Below are 18,475 nucleotides of genomic sequence, written 5' to 3'. Positions count from 1 at the left end.
TCTCTCATATAAGACGCCCCCTGATTCACAATTTTCACCTCCCCATTCATGGTTTAAATAGGGAGTACATCTCAGCGCACAGCAGCTGACTGCTGCTGTTCTTCTTCTTCTTCTTCTTTTTTCACCTCAGGCGCCTGAGGATTACCCTCAGCAGCGCTAGAGCTGCCACTGGAACACGGATAAGTTCATCCAGGGAGTTGCCCAAGCCGCGATGGTAGCGTTCGGTCATTAAGGCCGGGCAGCGGAGCCATAAGTGTTCAGACGACTCTGTTTCCTCGTCGCACAGGCGGCAGCGATCCGAGTCGGATTTCCCCACAAGGTGGAGCCAACGGCGGAGCAGGGGGTGGTGTCCACTGCGGAAACGAATCAGGTCTGTGCGGTCTCCTTTCGATAGGGCAAGTTCTTCCTCTGTGACTTTTGTAGTGTAGGTCTGCAAAAGGCGGGGGTGGGAGAGGGGGGGGGAGCGATCTTCACGTTGGATGATGGCACGTCTTGTGGCTGCGTCCGGGGGGGTATTGGTTTGGTCATCTAACGAGCCAAGTTTAGCTTTAGTTTAGTTTTTTTGTCGACTGCTGCTGTCTAGTGGACACGGGTGGTAGTGCTGACACCTACTGTTTATTTCCGCCTTAAACACACGCATCATGATATCGATTTTTAATCGATATGAGAATCGTGCAATGTAATATCGCAATTTATTGCAGATATTTTTTAATACCTTTAGACCAGACTCCTCATAACCTTTAGGTGCCCCTAAAGAATCTTTGACGAGATGTTGAGTTACTCCAACTTGGTTACCTCACTATTCCTCTTCCTTTTTTTCAGATTAATTTCTCCTGGCTTTACCAACACACAATCTTCAACTCTTTCTGGATTAGTTGGAGCCTAGTGTCAAGCGATTCGGTTTAGGACCTTTTAAGTTACGTTGTGTCACAATAAAAGTCAGTTTACTTCCTTTCACTGCAAATTGCGGAGAAAAAGATCCACCTTTTTGTTCAGTTAAACCTGTTTTCGACAAAATATTTCTCATTGAAAGGTCCTGTGTTGTCATACTTTATATGATTGTTGCATGCAGGAACTTCAAACCTATCACTATCTTAAATTTGTGAAGTTTGACGTATAAATTTTGAATTTACCTAATACTGCACCTGGAGTACAGTATTGTAGTTCTCTAAAATGTATGTCTCGAGTTAACATTTGCATGTATTCGTGGTTCAAGTGAGGGCCATTTGGATGATATGGAAAGGTGATACTGTCAGCCAAACTTGACTGATTAAATAGTAGTTAAATAAACTAAGTATATATCAGAATGTGAAGGTTTAAGGCTTTGTCAGTATGCTTACCTTACTTACAGGATGTGAACTCCCAACACATCATAATTTTGTCCTGATAGTGCCAGTTGTTTATTTTGTAATTGTTTATCTTACATGTGATGTAAGAATGGACATCAATCTATGTATAGTTACAAAATATTTTAGTTGCATATTCATCTTTAAAATTTGTGACCATTCCAGTGTTTAACAGGGTTAGCTCTAACTCTGGTTCAAATGAATTGATGGAAAGTCAATACTGCCTGAGATATGTCTACCGTTCCATTAAAATAACAGCTTGCGGTGGTGAAGTTTAGCGTGACCACGTTACTTTTTCTCAGCAGCCTTCTTACAACAGTGCAAAAATAACATAGCATTATTCTATGTACTTTTCATCTAGCCATGACAGCATATTGATTTATGTTTACATATCTATTTTTTTTCTTTGCAATGTCTCTCGTATAAGTGTCCCCTCCACTTCTCCTGATACACAATCCATGGACAGCAAAAGGTATAGTAATTTTGCATCTTCTCCTACTTATGCTGAGAATGAACCTTAACAATTAGATTTCTAAATATACTACTGTATTTCTCTTTTATGCATGATATGCTATATCCAAACTTACTGAGGAAGAGGTATTTTCCATAATTAAAGGTTTCACACCTTGCTATGTCTGGTCTTTTTTTAACTAAAAGTTGGTGTGAATTGTGATATGTATTTGCCTGATAAAAACAAACACAACAAATTAGGTGATTTGCCCATTTTTTATACACTGGTAAAGCTTACACACAAATGCCTTTTATAATTTATAACAAAAGCAGTTGTAAAATGGTTTTGAGATAAGATTGTTGGTCATTTACCAATTAAAGTTCCTCAGCTATATAGCAATATGAAATACATATACATCTTGTGGAAAATTTGTGATAAACAAGATGCCAGCGTCTACAGTGCAACACATCATTCAATAGAAGCTGTTTGGAAGTCAGAGAAACTTCTGAGTATTCCTAGAGATAAATTGTTTTTTTTTTTTTTTAATTTTCATTATTTTTACTTCAGTCAGTAACAGGTATGAAAAAATACCTCACATTTGGCAAGAAATTACAGGTAATATCCAGGATATAAGAATTAATAGACCCTGTTAATTAAAGTATTGACATTTTGTACAAGCATTCAGGGCTCTACTTTCATACAGGACATCATTCTACTTGAGCGTGATAATCTGTGTGACCTTTAAATTTGTGCAGATGCTGGTGAATTTGAAAAAGGTTCACATAAGCAACTGAGGTTGGGGATAGACACGTGAGGTCTGTGAATTGTGGCTCCCTTTGATTAATACTAGTTTTTAATCCATACATTTCCCATACCACTTATCCTCACAAGGGTCTTGGGTACAGAGCTGCCAACTTCTCCGGAATTTCCGGAGTTTACTCCGGAAAAGTAGCGCAAACTCCGGGTCTCCTGACAACCTCCTTAAACTTCGGAAATCCAAAAAATTGTCACACATTTTTGGGGAAGCAACCATTTTGAAAAATTACAAAATTTCCAATTTAAATGCCTCGAAATTCACACCGTCATCTTACTTACGCATATGATGCAACTGCACTGTAAACTGGATGAATTTGGTAAAACGAGTGCATTGTTAATCATCTAAATTACAAGTTCTGACAAATGATTCATCTTGTGCAACTTCAGCGTAGCAATCGATTCGGAATCGATTGCATAGGTGGACTATCACTTTGACATTTTCATTTTTGTTTTTTTCCACAAGGGACATAAGTATTATTGAGGCTGACTAAACCACCAGTCTTTTGTTTTGAAACAAAACCTATCATTCGCGGGGTTGTTCTAAAGGAAGTACGAGTACACAGCACCAGTGTTCCCTCTAAGCTGCGCGCGTGCGCAATTGCGCACTACTCTCGTTTTCTCTGCGCAGCAGCAATCATATGGCGCGCAGTAAAAAAAAAAAAAATCGGATTTTTTTTTTTTTTTTTTTTTTTTTTTTTTTTTACCCCTTTCCCCATGATGGCGCCGTTTAAGCGGCGGCCAGTGGCAGTAGCTCTGTCCACTTATGTTTTTCGTGTTTTACAGCATGTTTTACATGAAAAATTAGAGGGAACATTGACATGCACCTGCTTGTGGCAGGTGTGATACTGGTGTGCCCATAGCGAGCAATGATGATGTCGTGACCGGATGATTCGCCTAAAGACGTTTCGCCGACGGACGTTTGACAGACGGACAGGTCGCCGAATGGACGTTCCGCCGAACATTCATTCGGCGACCTGCCCGTCTGTCAAACGTCCGTTGGCGAAACGTCTTTAGGCGAATCATCCGAGTACCGATGATGTCGCTCACACTGGTACTCGGTGCGCTCAGGGAGGTTGACTTTCTGCTCAGACCAACGAAAAATTAGAGGGAACATTGCACAGCACTGGTAAGTCTTATCAATATGCCTGCTCGGGATAAGCGCAAAATGGATGGCATATTTGGATGAAACTTCTAACAAGAAACTCAGACACAGAATCATATTATATTTTGTCCATCAATACTTATTATTCCAAATGGTGTGTTAGCTTCCTTTCATTGCTTTTCCCCCTGGTTGCACTGCTTCCAGATGTGTGTTTTGATATTGAAGCATTTAACCAATCACATTTCAGCCGTTATTTGTTGCCAGATCAGATCTGCCTCAAAGCCTTCACAATCAGTTCTGCGGGGTCTGCTGCATTAAACAAGACTGTTCCTTTTAACCAATCAGATTTCGAGTTGGCAACCCCACAATGCTTTTTCATACGCATTAGCATTTTGCTGGCTGGGATACGTCATTGCTTTCACCAACTATGATTGGCTAGTAGGCGGGCCGCAGCCAGAGATCGCAAACTCCACCCACAATGGCCGACAGTGGCAAAAACAAATGGATTCTGTTTCTGATTTCTCTCACAAAGCTATTTTCCAGACAGACTTTTCCAGAAAAAAATGGACATCATTAAGAAAGGGCGGCAACTCCGAAGCTAGCAAGCTTTTTACAGCCGGGAAAATGGTGTGTGCACGCCACTTTCAGTGTGCTAACTTAGCTGCACCATCAAATATATTGTTGTGTTGATTTAAAGCCATTTTCAAAACGGACTATGCCGGAAATATGACAGGACAGGCTCAACTTTCATCATTAGCTTCGATGGCGATAGGAAAAAAGGAAGAAAGAAAGGAGGATGGATATTGTGTACAGTTGAAAATGATTTTTGGTGAGTAAAATATGGCTATATTCCTAAATAATATTTCAATTGTGGGCCAAGTTCTGATATCTGAAAAGCTCCAGTGTTTGTATTTAAGCTCCAGTGTTTGTATTTAATCACAAAATACTGCTAGGAAGTGGATTTTACCCCAGTTTAATTTTTGGCGTTTCACCATTGACGTCCATCGCTGTCTTTTCCCGGGAAAAATCACCCCCCTGAACTGGTTGTAATGTCTCAAAAGCTCCAGTATTTGTATTCAATCAATAAATGATGCTAGGAAGTGGATTTTACCTAATTTTAGTCTTTTAGTGCATTTTTTGTCATTTCACGTATGGACGTATCGACGTTCATCGCTGTCTTTTTACCGGGGAAATGATACTCCGGGCCCGGTTCTGATGTCTAAAAAGCTCCAGTATTTGTATTTAATCAATAAATGCTGTTTTCGGCTGGATTTTACCCCATTTTCGGGCAATGTTTGCCCGTAAGCCATTGACGTTCATCGCTGTCTTTTCCCGGGAAAATCACCCCCTGGCCTGGTTTTAATGTCTGAAAAGCTCCAGTATTTGTATTTAATCATGAAATGCTGCTAGGAAGTGGATTTTACCCCATTTTTGTGCTTTAATTTATTGATTATTTTTTATGTGTTGCAGCTGTAGCTGCAGTAGAGGTTTTATAGCCATAAAATAGTTTTTGAGGGTTGGATTGATGCGTTGAAGGCGCTACCAGAAAATGCACCGCCCGCCACTGATATATATGTATATATATGTATATATATATATGTATATATGTGTATATATATATATATATATATGTATATATATATGTATATATATATATATATATATGTATATATATATGTATATATACATATATATATATATATATATATATGTATATATATATATGTATATATATATATATATATATATGTATATATATATATATGTATATATATGTAAATGGGATAATGAAGAAGGAGGATTACCTTCAAATTCTTCAAGATAACCTAAAGTTATCAGCCCGAAGATTGGGTCTTATATATACATATACATATACATATATACATATATATATATATATATATATATATATATATATATATATATATATATATATATATATATATATTTTTTATACTGATTCACTTCATTGGCCCACTCCCTGTCTCCGGACTCCGGGTCTCTCTCACTGTTGCCTTCATGGCCCGAAATGGTCCTCAAGCTCCTCCAGATCTCTTTGGTGTTGCCTCTCTGGAGTTGGTTCTCTAGCTTCCTCCTGTAGATGGTCTTTCCCTTCCTTATCTCTCTCTTCAGCTCCTTCTGGACCAAGGTTATGGACAGGTGTCTTTTTACCGATAATGAGTTAAAACAGATGGTATTAATACAGGTAAAGAGTCGAGACCTCGTTAGACCTCGTTAGAAGAAGTTAGACCTCTTTGACAGCCAGAAATCTTGCTTGTTTGTAGGTGAACACATATTTATTCTCCACTCTAATTTGGAAACAAATTCTTTAAAAATCAAACAATGTGATTTTCTGTTTTTTTTTCCACGTTCTGTCTCTCATGGTTGAGGTTTACCCATGTTGGCAATTACAGGCCTCTCTAATCTTTTCAAGTAGGAGAACTTGCACAATTGGTGGTAGACTAAATACATATTTGCCCCACTGTAAATATATATACAGTATATATAGTATATATTCATTCCATCATTCATTCATTTTCTGAAGCGCTTTATCCTCACAAGGGTATTGGGGTGCTGGAGCCCATCCCAGCTGACTTTGTGCCAGAAGCGGGGGACACCCTGAATCGGTGGCCAGCCAATCGCAGGGATCAAGGAGACAGACAACCATTCACACACACTCATACCTAGGGGCAATTTAGAGTGTCAAATCAGCCTACTATGCATGTTTATGGAATGTGGGAGGAAACTGGAGCACCCGGAGAAAACCCATGCAGGCCCGGGGAGAACATGCAAACTCCACACAGGTGGACCGAGCTGTATTCGAACCCAAGACCCGACGCGCTAACCACTCACCCTCCGGACCGCCATATATATCACAGTTTAATTCAGGATTGGACTTTCAACAGTGTAAATTTCCCCTAGGTAAATTTCCCCCTTGTGAGGATGTGTTACGGAAAATGAATGGATATTTTCATTTAATATTTGAAATTGTATTTTTCACCCAATTACTAGACAGCAAATTCTATTTCTGTACTTACATGTCTTGCCCATTTCCATTTTTCTTTTCTCAGCCATGGAATTTAATTTGCTCTTGTCTTTGGCTGTGGCTACACTGATGTCAGGTATTGATAAGGGGTGGGCAGTGAAATCAATGGGCGGCATAAGTAATTCATGATAATAACGCTCATTTGCCTTTCCAGTATGTCACGGTTGTTCGACAGGTAAGGAGTTCATCACGACTTTTCTTCCTAACTACAAGAAGGCTGGTTTCTGGCAGAAAATCTTCTCTGCGAGTGATCATAAACTGGAAGTGGTACTCACAGCTATAGACTCTTCTGCCAATGTTGAAATACAGGTCAGAAATGCCTTGCAGTTCTGTCTGGCATTATATCTTATTGTTTGATTCATTCATTCACTTACTGAACCACTTATCTTAACAAGGGTTGTAGGGGGTGCTGGAACCTATCCCAGCTGACTTTGGGGGACACCCTGATTTGGTTGCCAGCCAATCCTAGGGCACATGGAGGCAGACATCCATTTACGCTCGCAGATATACTTCAGGGCAATTTAGAGTGTTCACGCAGGCTACTATGCAAGTTTTTGGAATGTGGGAGGAAACTGGGGTACCTGGAGAAAATCCACGCTGGCCCTGTAAGAATATGCAAACTCCATTCAGGTGGACGGACCTGAATTGGAACCCAAACCCCAGAAATCTGAGGCCGACGCACTAACCCCTCAGCCTCTGGGCCACCCTTTGATTTATTCCATTTTGTTAAAGCTCCATGTGATAAAAGTAAGCAGCCAGTCGGGAGAAGCTAAATGGGCTACTGGTTCTTTGATGCTGGGTGAAGGATGTACAGACGCTCCCCTACTTACGAACATACGACTTACGAACAACGGTACATACGAACATGTCTGCAAATTGCGTTTATGTCGAAAAATGTTCGTAAGTTCGATTTTGTATTGCGTAAGTGCGTGACGTATCTCCAGTGCGCAAAGAACCTTTTTCATTTTTATCATGAAATATCTCGTGCAGCCATTATTCAATATGGTTGGTGAAAAGCGAGGGAGTTGCAAGGAAGAGGCAAGCCATTTCATTTGAAACGAGTGGCAATAATAATGAAGCTTGATGCGCGTGAGAGGGGTGAGCGTTGCACGGTCATACAACTTGAATCGTTCGACCGTCAGTACCATTTATAAACAGAAAGATCGAGCAGCAGGACCCAAATATTGAACATTGCACAAAGTTTGCAAATCAATTGAATGATGACATACAGTGCTACCGCATCATTTATGATGAAAAAAAGAAGAAAACTGTGCAATTGTCGTTAGATCGCTTCTTTCGGCCAGTTTCTAATACATAAATCTCTCTATCTCTATACAGTACTGTACATATTCTCTCCATTTTATTAAATGTTTTTTTCAGTACAAACCAATGCGTGTTACTTATACAAGCCTTAAACATACAAATGCACTTATATAAACCTTCAATATACTTATATAGGCATTAAACATAAATTATAATACAAAATATAGCACTGAATCAACTTACAAACAAATTCAACTTATGAACAATCGCTTCGAACCTAACTAAGTAAGTAGGGGAGCGTCTGTATTCAATAAGGGGACAAACTGCTTGGAAGCCAAGTTGTTCTTGTTGTTTTATCTAAAAGATTGGTGAAAGTGTAAAATACAGATGAGAAAAGGAATTCATTGGCTCATCTATCCTTTGCGAAGCGCACAGTCTAGATGGGAGTCCCTGCATTTACATGTGCTCCAATACGTAATGTCGGTGACTACGCTTAATGAGGGTGTACCCCAATGTAAATAATATGATTAGGCTTTCAGGCTTATTCAGCAGCAGGAATCCAAATGGCCTCAAGTTTCACATAGCGGCAAACTACTGATTAGCCCCGAATCGTAGTACAATACTGGAACATAACCTAAGTTTGAAGTACTAATGATGGGTATTCAGTAATCAACCCACAAGCCACTAGTCACAGTTTATTCATGTCAGGTTGTTACGTCTTAGGCAAGATGCCATGCCGATGTATGGAGGAATTAGGACCCAATCGCAGTGAAGCAGGCGAGGACGAGGGAGGTTGTGTTCAAACAAAAACTTTAATAACTTAAGCAGGATCTTACAAAATAACAAAGACTTAGAAATCAAATCAAATAACCAAACCTGACCAGGGGAGACACGGGAAAGCGAGGAACAAGGCATATGGAACAGGGATCGAGGTAACGTGGAAACATTGCATGGACAAAGAAAATCAGACGATCCGACGAATGACATAACAATCACTGGGGTTTAAATAGACTGACATGGGTTGACGAGAGAATTAGGAACACTTGGGAAACACACAAAGGAGCAAGCAGGGAAAACACCGGGGGCGGAGAAACGACAGCTGAACACAATGAGCAATCACTCAGACAGGACACCAGGGGGAAAAAAGCATAAAACCAAGCAACCCTAACACAGGTTAGCAAATGGCTCAACCCAAGGCCTTAGCTAGTCATTTTGGACTAAGAACACAACTACATTAACTCATAATTATACTTCTTAATTTAATTTGGACCCCAAAACAGGTAAAAGAGAAGCCAAAGGTATTCATTTTTTATATTTGGAATGATCAAATTTCTATTGTTTTTTTTTATAAAGGTGGCCCGGCCCGTTGGTCGAGTGGTTAGCGCGTCAACCTCTCAGTTTTGGTGTCGAGGGTTTGATCCCAGGTTCCGACCTTCCTGCGTGGAGTTTGCGTATTCTTCCCGGGTGTCCAGGGGTTTTCTCTGATTTATCCAGTTTCCATCCAGATACCAAAAACCTGTATGGTAGGCTGGTACTCTGAAGTACCCCTAGGTATGAGTGTGAGCGTGCTGGCCTAGTGGAGGGTGTGCCCGCCAAGTGTCCACAATTGGCTAGGATTGGCTCCGGCACACTACGCAACCCTTGTGAGGATAAGTGTTCCGAAAAATTAATGAAAGAATGTTGTTTATAATATAAAGCGCTTTAGTAGTGGTTTAGTTTGATGTTTCTTAACTTTAATTTGATGAGTCCTATCATATAAACATTGGGGATTTTTTTGTTCAAATTTAGGCTATTTGAGGTTACAGTACTTCTTTAAATGAATGTAATTGACATGATTTTGTTTTAATCTATGTTGACCAATATATATTTGTTCTGTTGCTTAAATGCGTAGATATTATTTGATACTCACTGATAGTGTCAAGTCTCACAAAGTTCAAAAATATATGTTACACTTCAGGTGGCTTCTGTGGACTTCTTCATTAGGCTGACCCTCTCAGCTGGTGAAAGCCGCTGGGTTAGCCTGCCTGTCGGAGCAGAACTGCAGAACCCCTGTGTTTCTGAAAAGTCAGCAGTTCGCATTACATCGAGTGCGGAAATTTCAGTGGTCTCTTTCAACCGGCGGCAAAGGACAGGAGACGGAACCGTGGTGCCTCCAGTGGCAGCACTCGGGACAGATTATGTTGTATTCACACCACGGGGAGGGCAAAAGTCTATGGACAAGCTCCTGGCGATTGTTAATGGCAACAGCTCAAACCAAGTGACCATTTTACCTAATACTGATGTGTTGCTACGAGGTCAAAGGCGTTGGAAAAGTGGGAAGCCAGTGACCTTTACCTTGGCACCCTATGCATCCTATCTAGTGCGTAGTAGGAAGTCTTGGACAGGTCTCATTCGATCCAAACTGCATGTGGCTGTTGTAGCAGGTCACCAGTGTTTGGCAATGGGTTCGGGATGTGAACATGTCTACGAACAGCTTCCTACTGTGACCAATCTGGGTAAGAGCTACATGGTGCCCAGGACTGGGAGCTGCAAGGCCACAAACTGGGCAGTGATTGTAGCGGCTGAAGACAACACTGAGTTGACACTGCACAATGGCCATCGTTCGACAAACAAACAGTTGAGTTACATATTGCCAAATACTTTAGGACACTTCAATTATGCTAGGCATACTAGAGCATGGTCTGTTCCCAAAAAATCAATCACATGCAAAAATTTAAATTTTATCAGGCAAACCCTGCTTTTTCAAAGAGTTCTGTTTAGAGAAACTGTTTAGACAAAGCTCTGTGAGGTTGAAGTTACCAGTGATCATGAAAGTGCCATGTCTGGTGTGTCCGGTGGAATTTTACTAATGAAAGATAGTGTCCTGTTTTCCTTTGCCGCATGTGCAAGATTCTAAACCAACACATTTCAGGGCATTCAAATGCCCTACCGTACATCATGACTTACATTTTTCAAGCAAAAAAATCTAACACAACCATTGTCATACTCAAAAACTAAACCACTCTCCCATAATTTTTTATACAATTTGAGAAGGTTTTTTGTTGAATTGAAATGTCAGCAAGCGAAATGGCCACCAGTCCTATAAATTAAAAAAAAACGAGAAATTATGGGGAGTTTGCCTAACCATTTGTATATTATTTCTCTGAGCCAGTTGTCTTTTCCTGACCTCTGACATGATTTTCAGATAATATTTCACTTAGATTTTTCTTGAGGTTCTGTAAAAAAAAAAATAATAAACCCGCGTAAACTCAAAGCATAGCTACTTGCTGCTTGCCCTCTGTGCAGCTTTGCTGTCTTAGACCGTACCATGAACGAAAACTAGAAGAGAATAGAAACCGCTGGAGAACCTAGAAAGCACCTACTTCTATGAATTCTGTTTATACCAAATATATATTATATTAAAATGATATTATCAAAAAATATTTAATAACTCAAACTAATCAATTTGCCACAATGGTTCCACAGTGTGGCACCTTGTAATCTAAAAGAGTCACCTGGCGATAATGAACATTGTTATTAGCTAAATTAATGTGTTTGTCATTTATATAACAATAGTCATCTTTGGTGGCAAACATAACCTATCATGTGTATGCATCTTGTACATCTACAGGGTACTGAAGAAAGCTGGATTTGTCATCCACCAGAAACTGATCAACAAACATCCTCTAGTTGTCAAAAGCAACAAAAAAGTCATGGTGCTCCTCCTTAGCAACAATAAACCACATGACCCATTTTTAATGACAGTCACCCCCACCTGCAAGCTATCCACTGATTGGACCGCTGAGACAGTGGATGGGCTCAAAAGCACTGTAGCTATTTTGGCTGAGAGGGAAGGCTCATCCAGTGTCAAAGTGTGTCTGAAAGGACGGTGCTTGTCTCCTCATTGGAATAGCTTCCTTTCAGACAAACAGTGGGTGTGGTCTAATGTTGCCGTGGGGTCACAGCAGAGTCATGTGACAGTGGAAGGTGACGCTCGTATGGCTGTCTACGTCTACGGGGGTAAAAATCGGCATGCTTATGGAACTGCTGGTGTTTGCGCTGCAGGTAGATACGCAAGCTGATTCACATTTCCCAGTTACAAACAAAAACAGATTCACGCAAAGGCCAACACAAAATAGATAAAATCCCTAAATATGTAATGCCATTATATCATATGTGTGTCTTGTAGGAACCACTAACACTACACCACCAAAAGATCCCTGTAATTCTGTCAAATGCCAAGAAATGGAACGCTGTGTGGCTGGAAGATGTGTGCACACGTCCACTGCCACATGTCATGCTCTCGGTGATCCCCACTACTTGACATTTGATGGCCGACGTTTTGATTTCCAGGTAAGCTCAGGACACTCAACTGTTGACTGAGAGCTGAATATATTAGGTATATGTCTGTCAAAATGAAAAAAACTCTTGGTCTGTGATTCTAATGGCTTTGGTGGAGTTGATTCAAGTGCGGTTGATATTTTTTCTACTAGGGTTCCTGCACTTACATTTTGGCAACTTTAGCAAAAAAGGTGCCTGGCCTTTTGCCTTTTACTGTGACCACCAAGAATAACCACCGTGGTAACCGCCGGGTCTCCTTTGTGAGGACAGTAACCATCACCGTTCACGAGCAGACAATTATCATTGACAGACACAGAAACCAAGTTGAGGTAATACATCTCATCTCATCTCATTTTCTGAACCGCTTTTTCCTCATTAGGGTCGCGGGGGCTGCTGGAGCCTATCCCAGCTGACTCTGGACCAGAGGCAGGGGGCACCCTGAATTGGTGGTCAGCCAATCGCAGGGGGACAAGGAGACAAACAACCGTTCTCGCTTCATACATAGGGACAATTTAGAGTGTCCACTCAGCCTACCATGCATGTCTTTGGAATGTGGGAGGAAACTGGAGTACCCGGGAAATACCCAAGCAGGCCCAGAGGGAACATGCAAACTCCACACAGATGGACCGACCTGGATTTGAACCCAGGACTCCCACTGTGAGGCCGACGCGCTAACCACTCATCCTCCGGGCTGCCCTGAGTACATTGCATTAATATTCATTAATTTTCTGAACCGCTTTTATTCACATGGGCTGTGCGGGGTGCTGTAGCCTATCCTGGCTAACTACGGGCACCAGGCAGGGGATACTCAGAATTGGTGGCCAGCCAATCGCAGGGCACATAATGACGGACAACTATTGACACTCACACTTACATGAAGGGTGAATTTACGGTGTTCAACCAGCCTACCCTGCAAGATTTTGGGATGTGGGAGGAAATCGGAGTACCCGGAGAAAACCCACGCGAGCCCAGGGACAACAGCCGAACTCCAAACAGTGTGGACACACCTGGGATCGAAACCTCGACCACAGAACTGTGAGGCCAACGTGCTAACCTCTTGGAGGCCGGGCCGCCTCATTGCATTAATAATAACAATAAATTATAAAACTATCTCTCCCAAATAAAACTGATGTCAGCGCTGGAGAACTTTTTCATGTCCAACCAAAAGAATAGGTTGTCTTACTATCCGTTTTTTTAATGCCATATCCAGTCATTTGAAAATTCCAGTGTTATTTTAGCCGCCTCTAACGTTAGGTATCATATATTGGACAAAGCGTGACAAGTCAAGGTACTTCATTATATTATTGTGTCTATCAAAGGGCTGGTCTTGTCTCTTGTCCTTTAAAGGTTCACAATTTTCCCATCACAATCAGTTATTGTGATTCATATTTTTTACTTTATTTTCAGGTAAACGGGGAACTTCAAAACCTACCAGTCAACCATTTAGATGGGCAGATCACCGTGAGCCGTAGTGGGGCGTATGCTGTCCTCAGAACTGACTTTGGTTTGATTGTGAAATATGACTGGAACACGAAGCTTTACATCACGGTACCATCCTCATATTATAAAAACTTAGGAGGCCTCTGTGGAAACTACAATGGAGACAAAACAGATGATCTGCCTGAGCCAAATGGTAAACGAATGTAAATAAGGCATTAGAATGCACACCAAAAAATGAGAGAATGCGTTAGTTATCCTATTCTTAGTCTTTGCATATGTAAGGAAGTGTTTTCCATATAATACTTTATGTTGTTATGTTAGATTGCTACATGTCACATTGTTTTACGTTAGATTTGTGAGTATGAACAGCATTTTATTAGAGATACAGTTGCTCTTAAAATACAACCAAATTCACTTAGCTGAGTTAAGTATGAAAATGGCACTGCACCTGACCAACATCTACGCCCTATGTAGATTTTAACATGGTATATTGCCACCGGTTCAATCTGGTTTTGCTCCTGGGTACTATCAGGATCTTATTTGGGTTTTTTGACTTGGACTGCCAAGTTCTAAATGGGCAATCTTGTGGTCCCCATATGAATACCACTTGTATATGAATCTAATCCTACATAAATTTACATACAGTATACATATATACCGTATTTTCTCGCATATACCTGTATTTGTAGCAAAAGAAAAATGATGACTGAATTAAGGGTACGGCTTATATGCGCACAAATTAGACTTGGAAACTGCAAGGTGACAAAAACGAAACGCCATAACGTAAGACAATTCGGCTGATACGGTCATTTATTTAAAAATAGAGAAAAGATAAACAGATAAAACGCTAAACAAAATTTATTTTAACATCTATGAATGAAATTCAAGAAAAAAAAAAAAAACGTATCTTCATAAAAAGTGAAAAAACTCACGTACTTGTGCCTGCCATTGCTCGCACAGGGCGCCACCATCTTACCGTAGTTAAACGTGCTCTGGCTGGGCAGACGCGAGCAGCCTTAATACGTGTGTTCGTAGTGTTTACCAAGTCAGCAAGGTAATTTTAAGGGTACGGCTTATACGCAGATGCGGCTAATATGCGAGAAAATACGGTACTTGAACTGTGATATGAAGGGCCACCTGTTAGTCCTATCTGAATGAACTATATGAGACCCATGTTGGTCATTCAGTATTAGTGTTGGCACATTTGGGATTCCATCTGGTTTTACTCATCTGTACCAGTAGTGGCGCACCTATGTTAGCCCACATGGGATTTTTTGTGGGTTTTTGTCTGGGTGTTTGGTGTCTTTGGTCACCAATCAGAGGAGCTGACGTTCAGTCACCTTTTTTCAAGCAGAAAGGAAATCCCTGAACAGGTCTGAACAGTAGACACTATCAGAAAAGGCTCACGACCTCATTTGTAACAGTGAGTCATAACTAGAGTAAATGAATGTGAGCCATGTTGGCCATACTTGTGTTAACAAATTCGATTTCAATTGAACTAAGGGTTCATTCTGTCTTAGCTCATACACAGTATAAATCAGGGGTGGCAAAGTCCGTTCCTCGAGAGCCCCTATCCAGTCTGTTTTCCATGTCTCCCTCCACAAACACACCTGAATCAATTAATCGGGATCGGTATGAAGCTTCTGGCTCAGCTTGCTGATGAGTTGACCATTTGATTCAGGTGTGGTAGAGGAGGGAGACATGGAAAACAGACTGGAAAACTGACTGGATAGGGGGTCTTGAGGACCGGACTTGGCCACCCCTGATATAAATGAATGATATTCACCTTTGGATGATTAGTTTCAACTCATGCCTAGTGTAAGAGTGGGGTGATTTACAATTGTGTCATGTTAAATAGCTGTGGTAGTTATTTTATTGCCTTGAATGATCACCTAATTGGATTGATGACTTGGAAAGTTATCACCGTTAGACAAATATTGAGCCTCATTAAACCCAATAAGGCTGGTAACCAATTCAGGGTGTCCCCCACCTACTGCCCACAGTTGGCTGGGATAGGCTCTCTTGATTGCGGAAAACAAATCTATGAATTAAACTCATTAAATACAGACATTATGTAATACTTATGTGGTCACAAACTTTCATTCAATGATGAGAACTACCTGACGAGGTACCAGAATTTCCCTATTTGAAATGGATATTAAGTTATATCCACTTCAATTGTCTCTTACTTTTCTTTGAAACCTAAAAAAAACACAAATGTAACGCATATTAAAAAATAGAAATTAATATTTTTTTGGGGATGAAAATGAAAGAGAAAAACATGATCAATCTGAAAATACGTTAAAGAGAAAAAATGATCAATCTTATATTAATCTTAGATAATATTACATAAAATCACCTAGTCTTTCAATCAAAATAACTGTCTGTGTTTTCAATTTTTTAGGGTCTCGCCTTTCGGCTGTACTGAAGATGATCCAGCAGTGGAAAATAAAAGATCCAGATATGTTCTGCCATGATAATTGTGGGGGACGCTGTCCCACATGTTCACCAGATAACCAGGTCCATTTCCGCCACCCCAAACAATGTGGAGTTATAACACAGGCAGATGGACCGTTTGCATCCTGCCACGAAGTAGTCGACCCCTCTTTGTATCTTGATAACTGTGTCTACGATGTCTGCATCAATAAGGGTAGGCAAAAAAACTGCTGGGGATAGAAAAATTAGTATTTTTTTTAATACAGTTTGGAACATTTTAGTTATCCCTGCTTTAGAATAAAAAAATGCCCTTTGTGGCCTTACAGGTGCAAGACAGATTCTCTGTGATAACCTGAAGAGTTACAACGATGCTTGTCTATCAGAGGGGGTGAAAGTTAATCCCAAATGGAGAATGGTCACTAAATGCCGTAAGTCACTGAGTAAAGTTGAACATTAATGTTGAATACAATCTGTTTTGAAACAGATGGTCTTGTTAAGGATTTCTTTCCCTGACCAACATTTTTTAAAATTATTCTTAAGAAAAAAAGACTAATAACTTTTCTTTTCAATGTGTTCATGATATACATTCCTTCCTTTGCAGCTCTTCCCTGTGCTGCTGGCAGCCACTATGAGGCATGCGGTTCAGCATGCCCTGCTTCCTGTGGAGCCACAGTCAGTGAAAAGCAGTGTGCTGAATCTTGTGTGGAGGGATGCCAATGTGATAAAGGACTTGTGCTCAGTGGAGAGAGGTAGAATGTTGTACAGATTAGAAGGCATCAAAAGCCTTCACATTTTCAATCCCATTCAGTACATTGGTATCTTGACTTCTAAATCATTTGGTATGCCAGTGTTTGTAATTTTCTTTGTCATGAAACAACTTGAAGTTGTAAGGCAAGGGAACAATGTGAAACAAAAATGGGATTAACAATTGATTCCTTCAGGTGTATTCCTCTGTCTCGCTGTGGATGCCAGCATCAGGGAAAATATTATCCAGCAGACATCACTTTCTGGGCAGATAAGACTTGTACTACCAAGTGTCAATGCCATAACAGCAAAACTAAGGTACTAATGTATTTGGTACTGAATGTTGAAATATAGGGAAAGTAAGGACTTTATGATTCAAAAGATGTTAAAATGTGAAATTGATGATTGATGATTGTTATTGTAAATCTATTTTTTCACGATTTTCTTGTTCTGTTTTGTTTTCTGCTGCTGAAGTGCAAATCAGTTTCTTGCAAGAAGAGTGAACACTGTGCCTTGAAAGGGGGCATAAGAGACTGCTACCCAGTTTCTTATGCCACATGCCAGGCTACAGGAGACCCCCACTACAGAAGCTTTGACAATCGGCGGTTCGATTTCCAGGGCACTTGTACTTATGTTCTGGCTCAACACAAAGAGGATTCAAAACAGGACCTACTACCCTTCCAGGTGCTCGTCCAAAACGAGAACAGGGGACGTAATACACGAGTGTCCTATACCAAGTCTGTCTCTCTTATGGTACTTGGCTACACGGTCAGCATGAGCCGTGTCAAACAAGGAAAAATACTGGTGAGTCTGATGACGTGTTTTTCATTGTTAATTCTCCATGAAAGAGTAGTATAATTGTGTGCTAGAAATACAGTAGATACGTAGTTTATATTTTCAATAAAATTAATAAATGTGTGTCCAATGTCTAAAAGAGTTGAAAATATAGGTCCTATCATTCATTCATTCATCTTCCATACCGCGTATCCTCAAAAGGGTTGCGGGGGTTGCTGCAGCCTAACCCAGCTGTCTTCGGGTAAAAGGCAGACTACACTCTAGAATGGTCGCCAGTCAGCCGTAGGGCACACTGAGAGACAAACAACCATTTGCACTCACAATCATACCACCCGGCACCAGCGAGAATCGAGCCCATACCTGCCTGCACCGAAGTCAGGCGAATGAACCTCTACACACCACGAGGCGGCACATTGCAAATTCGTATATCCAAAAGTGTTGCCTCACTTTTTAGGAACTCTAAAAAAGAAGTCATACCCATGCATCCATTCCTCTGTCACCTCTCTAGTTGGGGAGAACCCTGATCTAATGCGTGAGGTGGAGAAGTTCTGGCTCTATGTAGTCGGGCTCACCTCTACACACAACTTGGGTTCTGGTACCATTCCTCTCAAGGGGTTGGGACACTTCCACTCTGGAGTCGCTCACGGTGAACGGAGCCGAGCAGGTGTGGGCATACTTATTGCCCCCCCCCCCCCCCCCCCCGGTGCCTGTACATT

The 18,475-nt window shown here is 40.8% G+C and overlaps 1 protein-coding gene across 2 annotated transcripts in view; it reads left to right on the top strand.

Moving 5' to 3' along the window:
* The first annotated feature begins 1,587 nt into the window (after positions 1–1,587).
* LOC144073375 (IgGFc-binding protein-like) overlaps positions 1,588–18,475 on the top strand; it is a 48,720-nt gene continuing 31,832 nt past the window's right edge. Inside the window, exons 1-13 of one of the 2 annotated variants that reach the window (XM_077599137.1) lie at positions 1,588–2,612; positions 6,787–6,837; positions 6,916–7,070; positions 9,982–10,640; positions 11,635–12,068; positions 12,193–12,356; positions 12,497–12,673; positions 13,752–13,977; positions 16,189–16,434; positions 16,547–16,648; positions 16,822–16,969; positions 17,162–17,282; positions 17,439–17,768. In XM_077599137.1, coding sequence (XP_077455263.1) covers positions 6,789–6,837; positions 6,916–7,070; positions 9,982–10,640; positions 11,635–12,068; positions 12,193–12,356; positions 12,497–12,673; positions 13,752–13,977; positions 16,189–16,434; positions 16,547–16,648; positions 16,822–16,969; positions 17,162–17,282; positions 17,439–17,768 — 2,811 coding nt within the window. In that variant the 5' untranslated portion in view covers positions 1,588–2,612; positions 6,787–6,788. Of the gene's footprint in view, positions 2,613–5,739; positions 6,838–6,915; positions 7,071–9,981; positions 10,641–11,634; positions 12,069–12,192; positions 12,357–12,496; positions 12,674–13,751; positions 13,978–16,188; positions 16,435–16,546; positions 16,649–16,821; positions 16,970–17,161; positions 17,283–17,438; positions 17,769–18,475 lie in introns of those variants that run through there. The other variant, XM_077599136.1, reaches the window with a different exon arrangement.

The sequence above is a fragment of the Stigmatopora argus genome, chromosome 4, assembly GCF_051989625.1.
Source record: "Stigmatopora argus isolate UIUO_Sarg chromosome 4, RoL_Sarg_1.0, whole genome shotgun sequence".
Taxonomy (NCBI): domain Eukaryota; kingdom Metazoa; phylum Chordata; class Actinopteri; order Syngnathiformes; family Syngnathidae; genus Stigmatopora; species Stigmatopora argus.
Note: the sequence above shows the minus strand (reverse complement) of the source record. Positions and strands in the feature narration are given on the sequence as shown.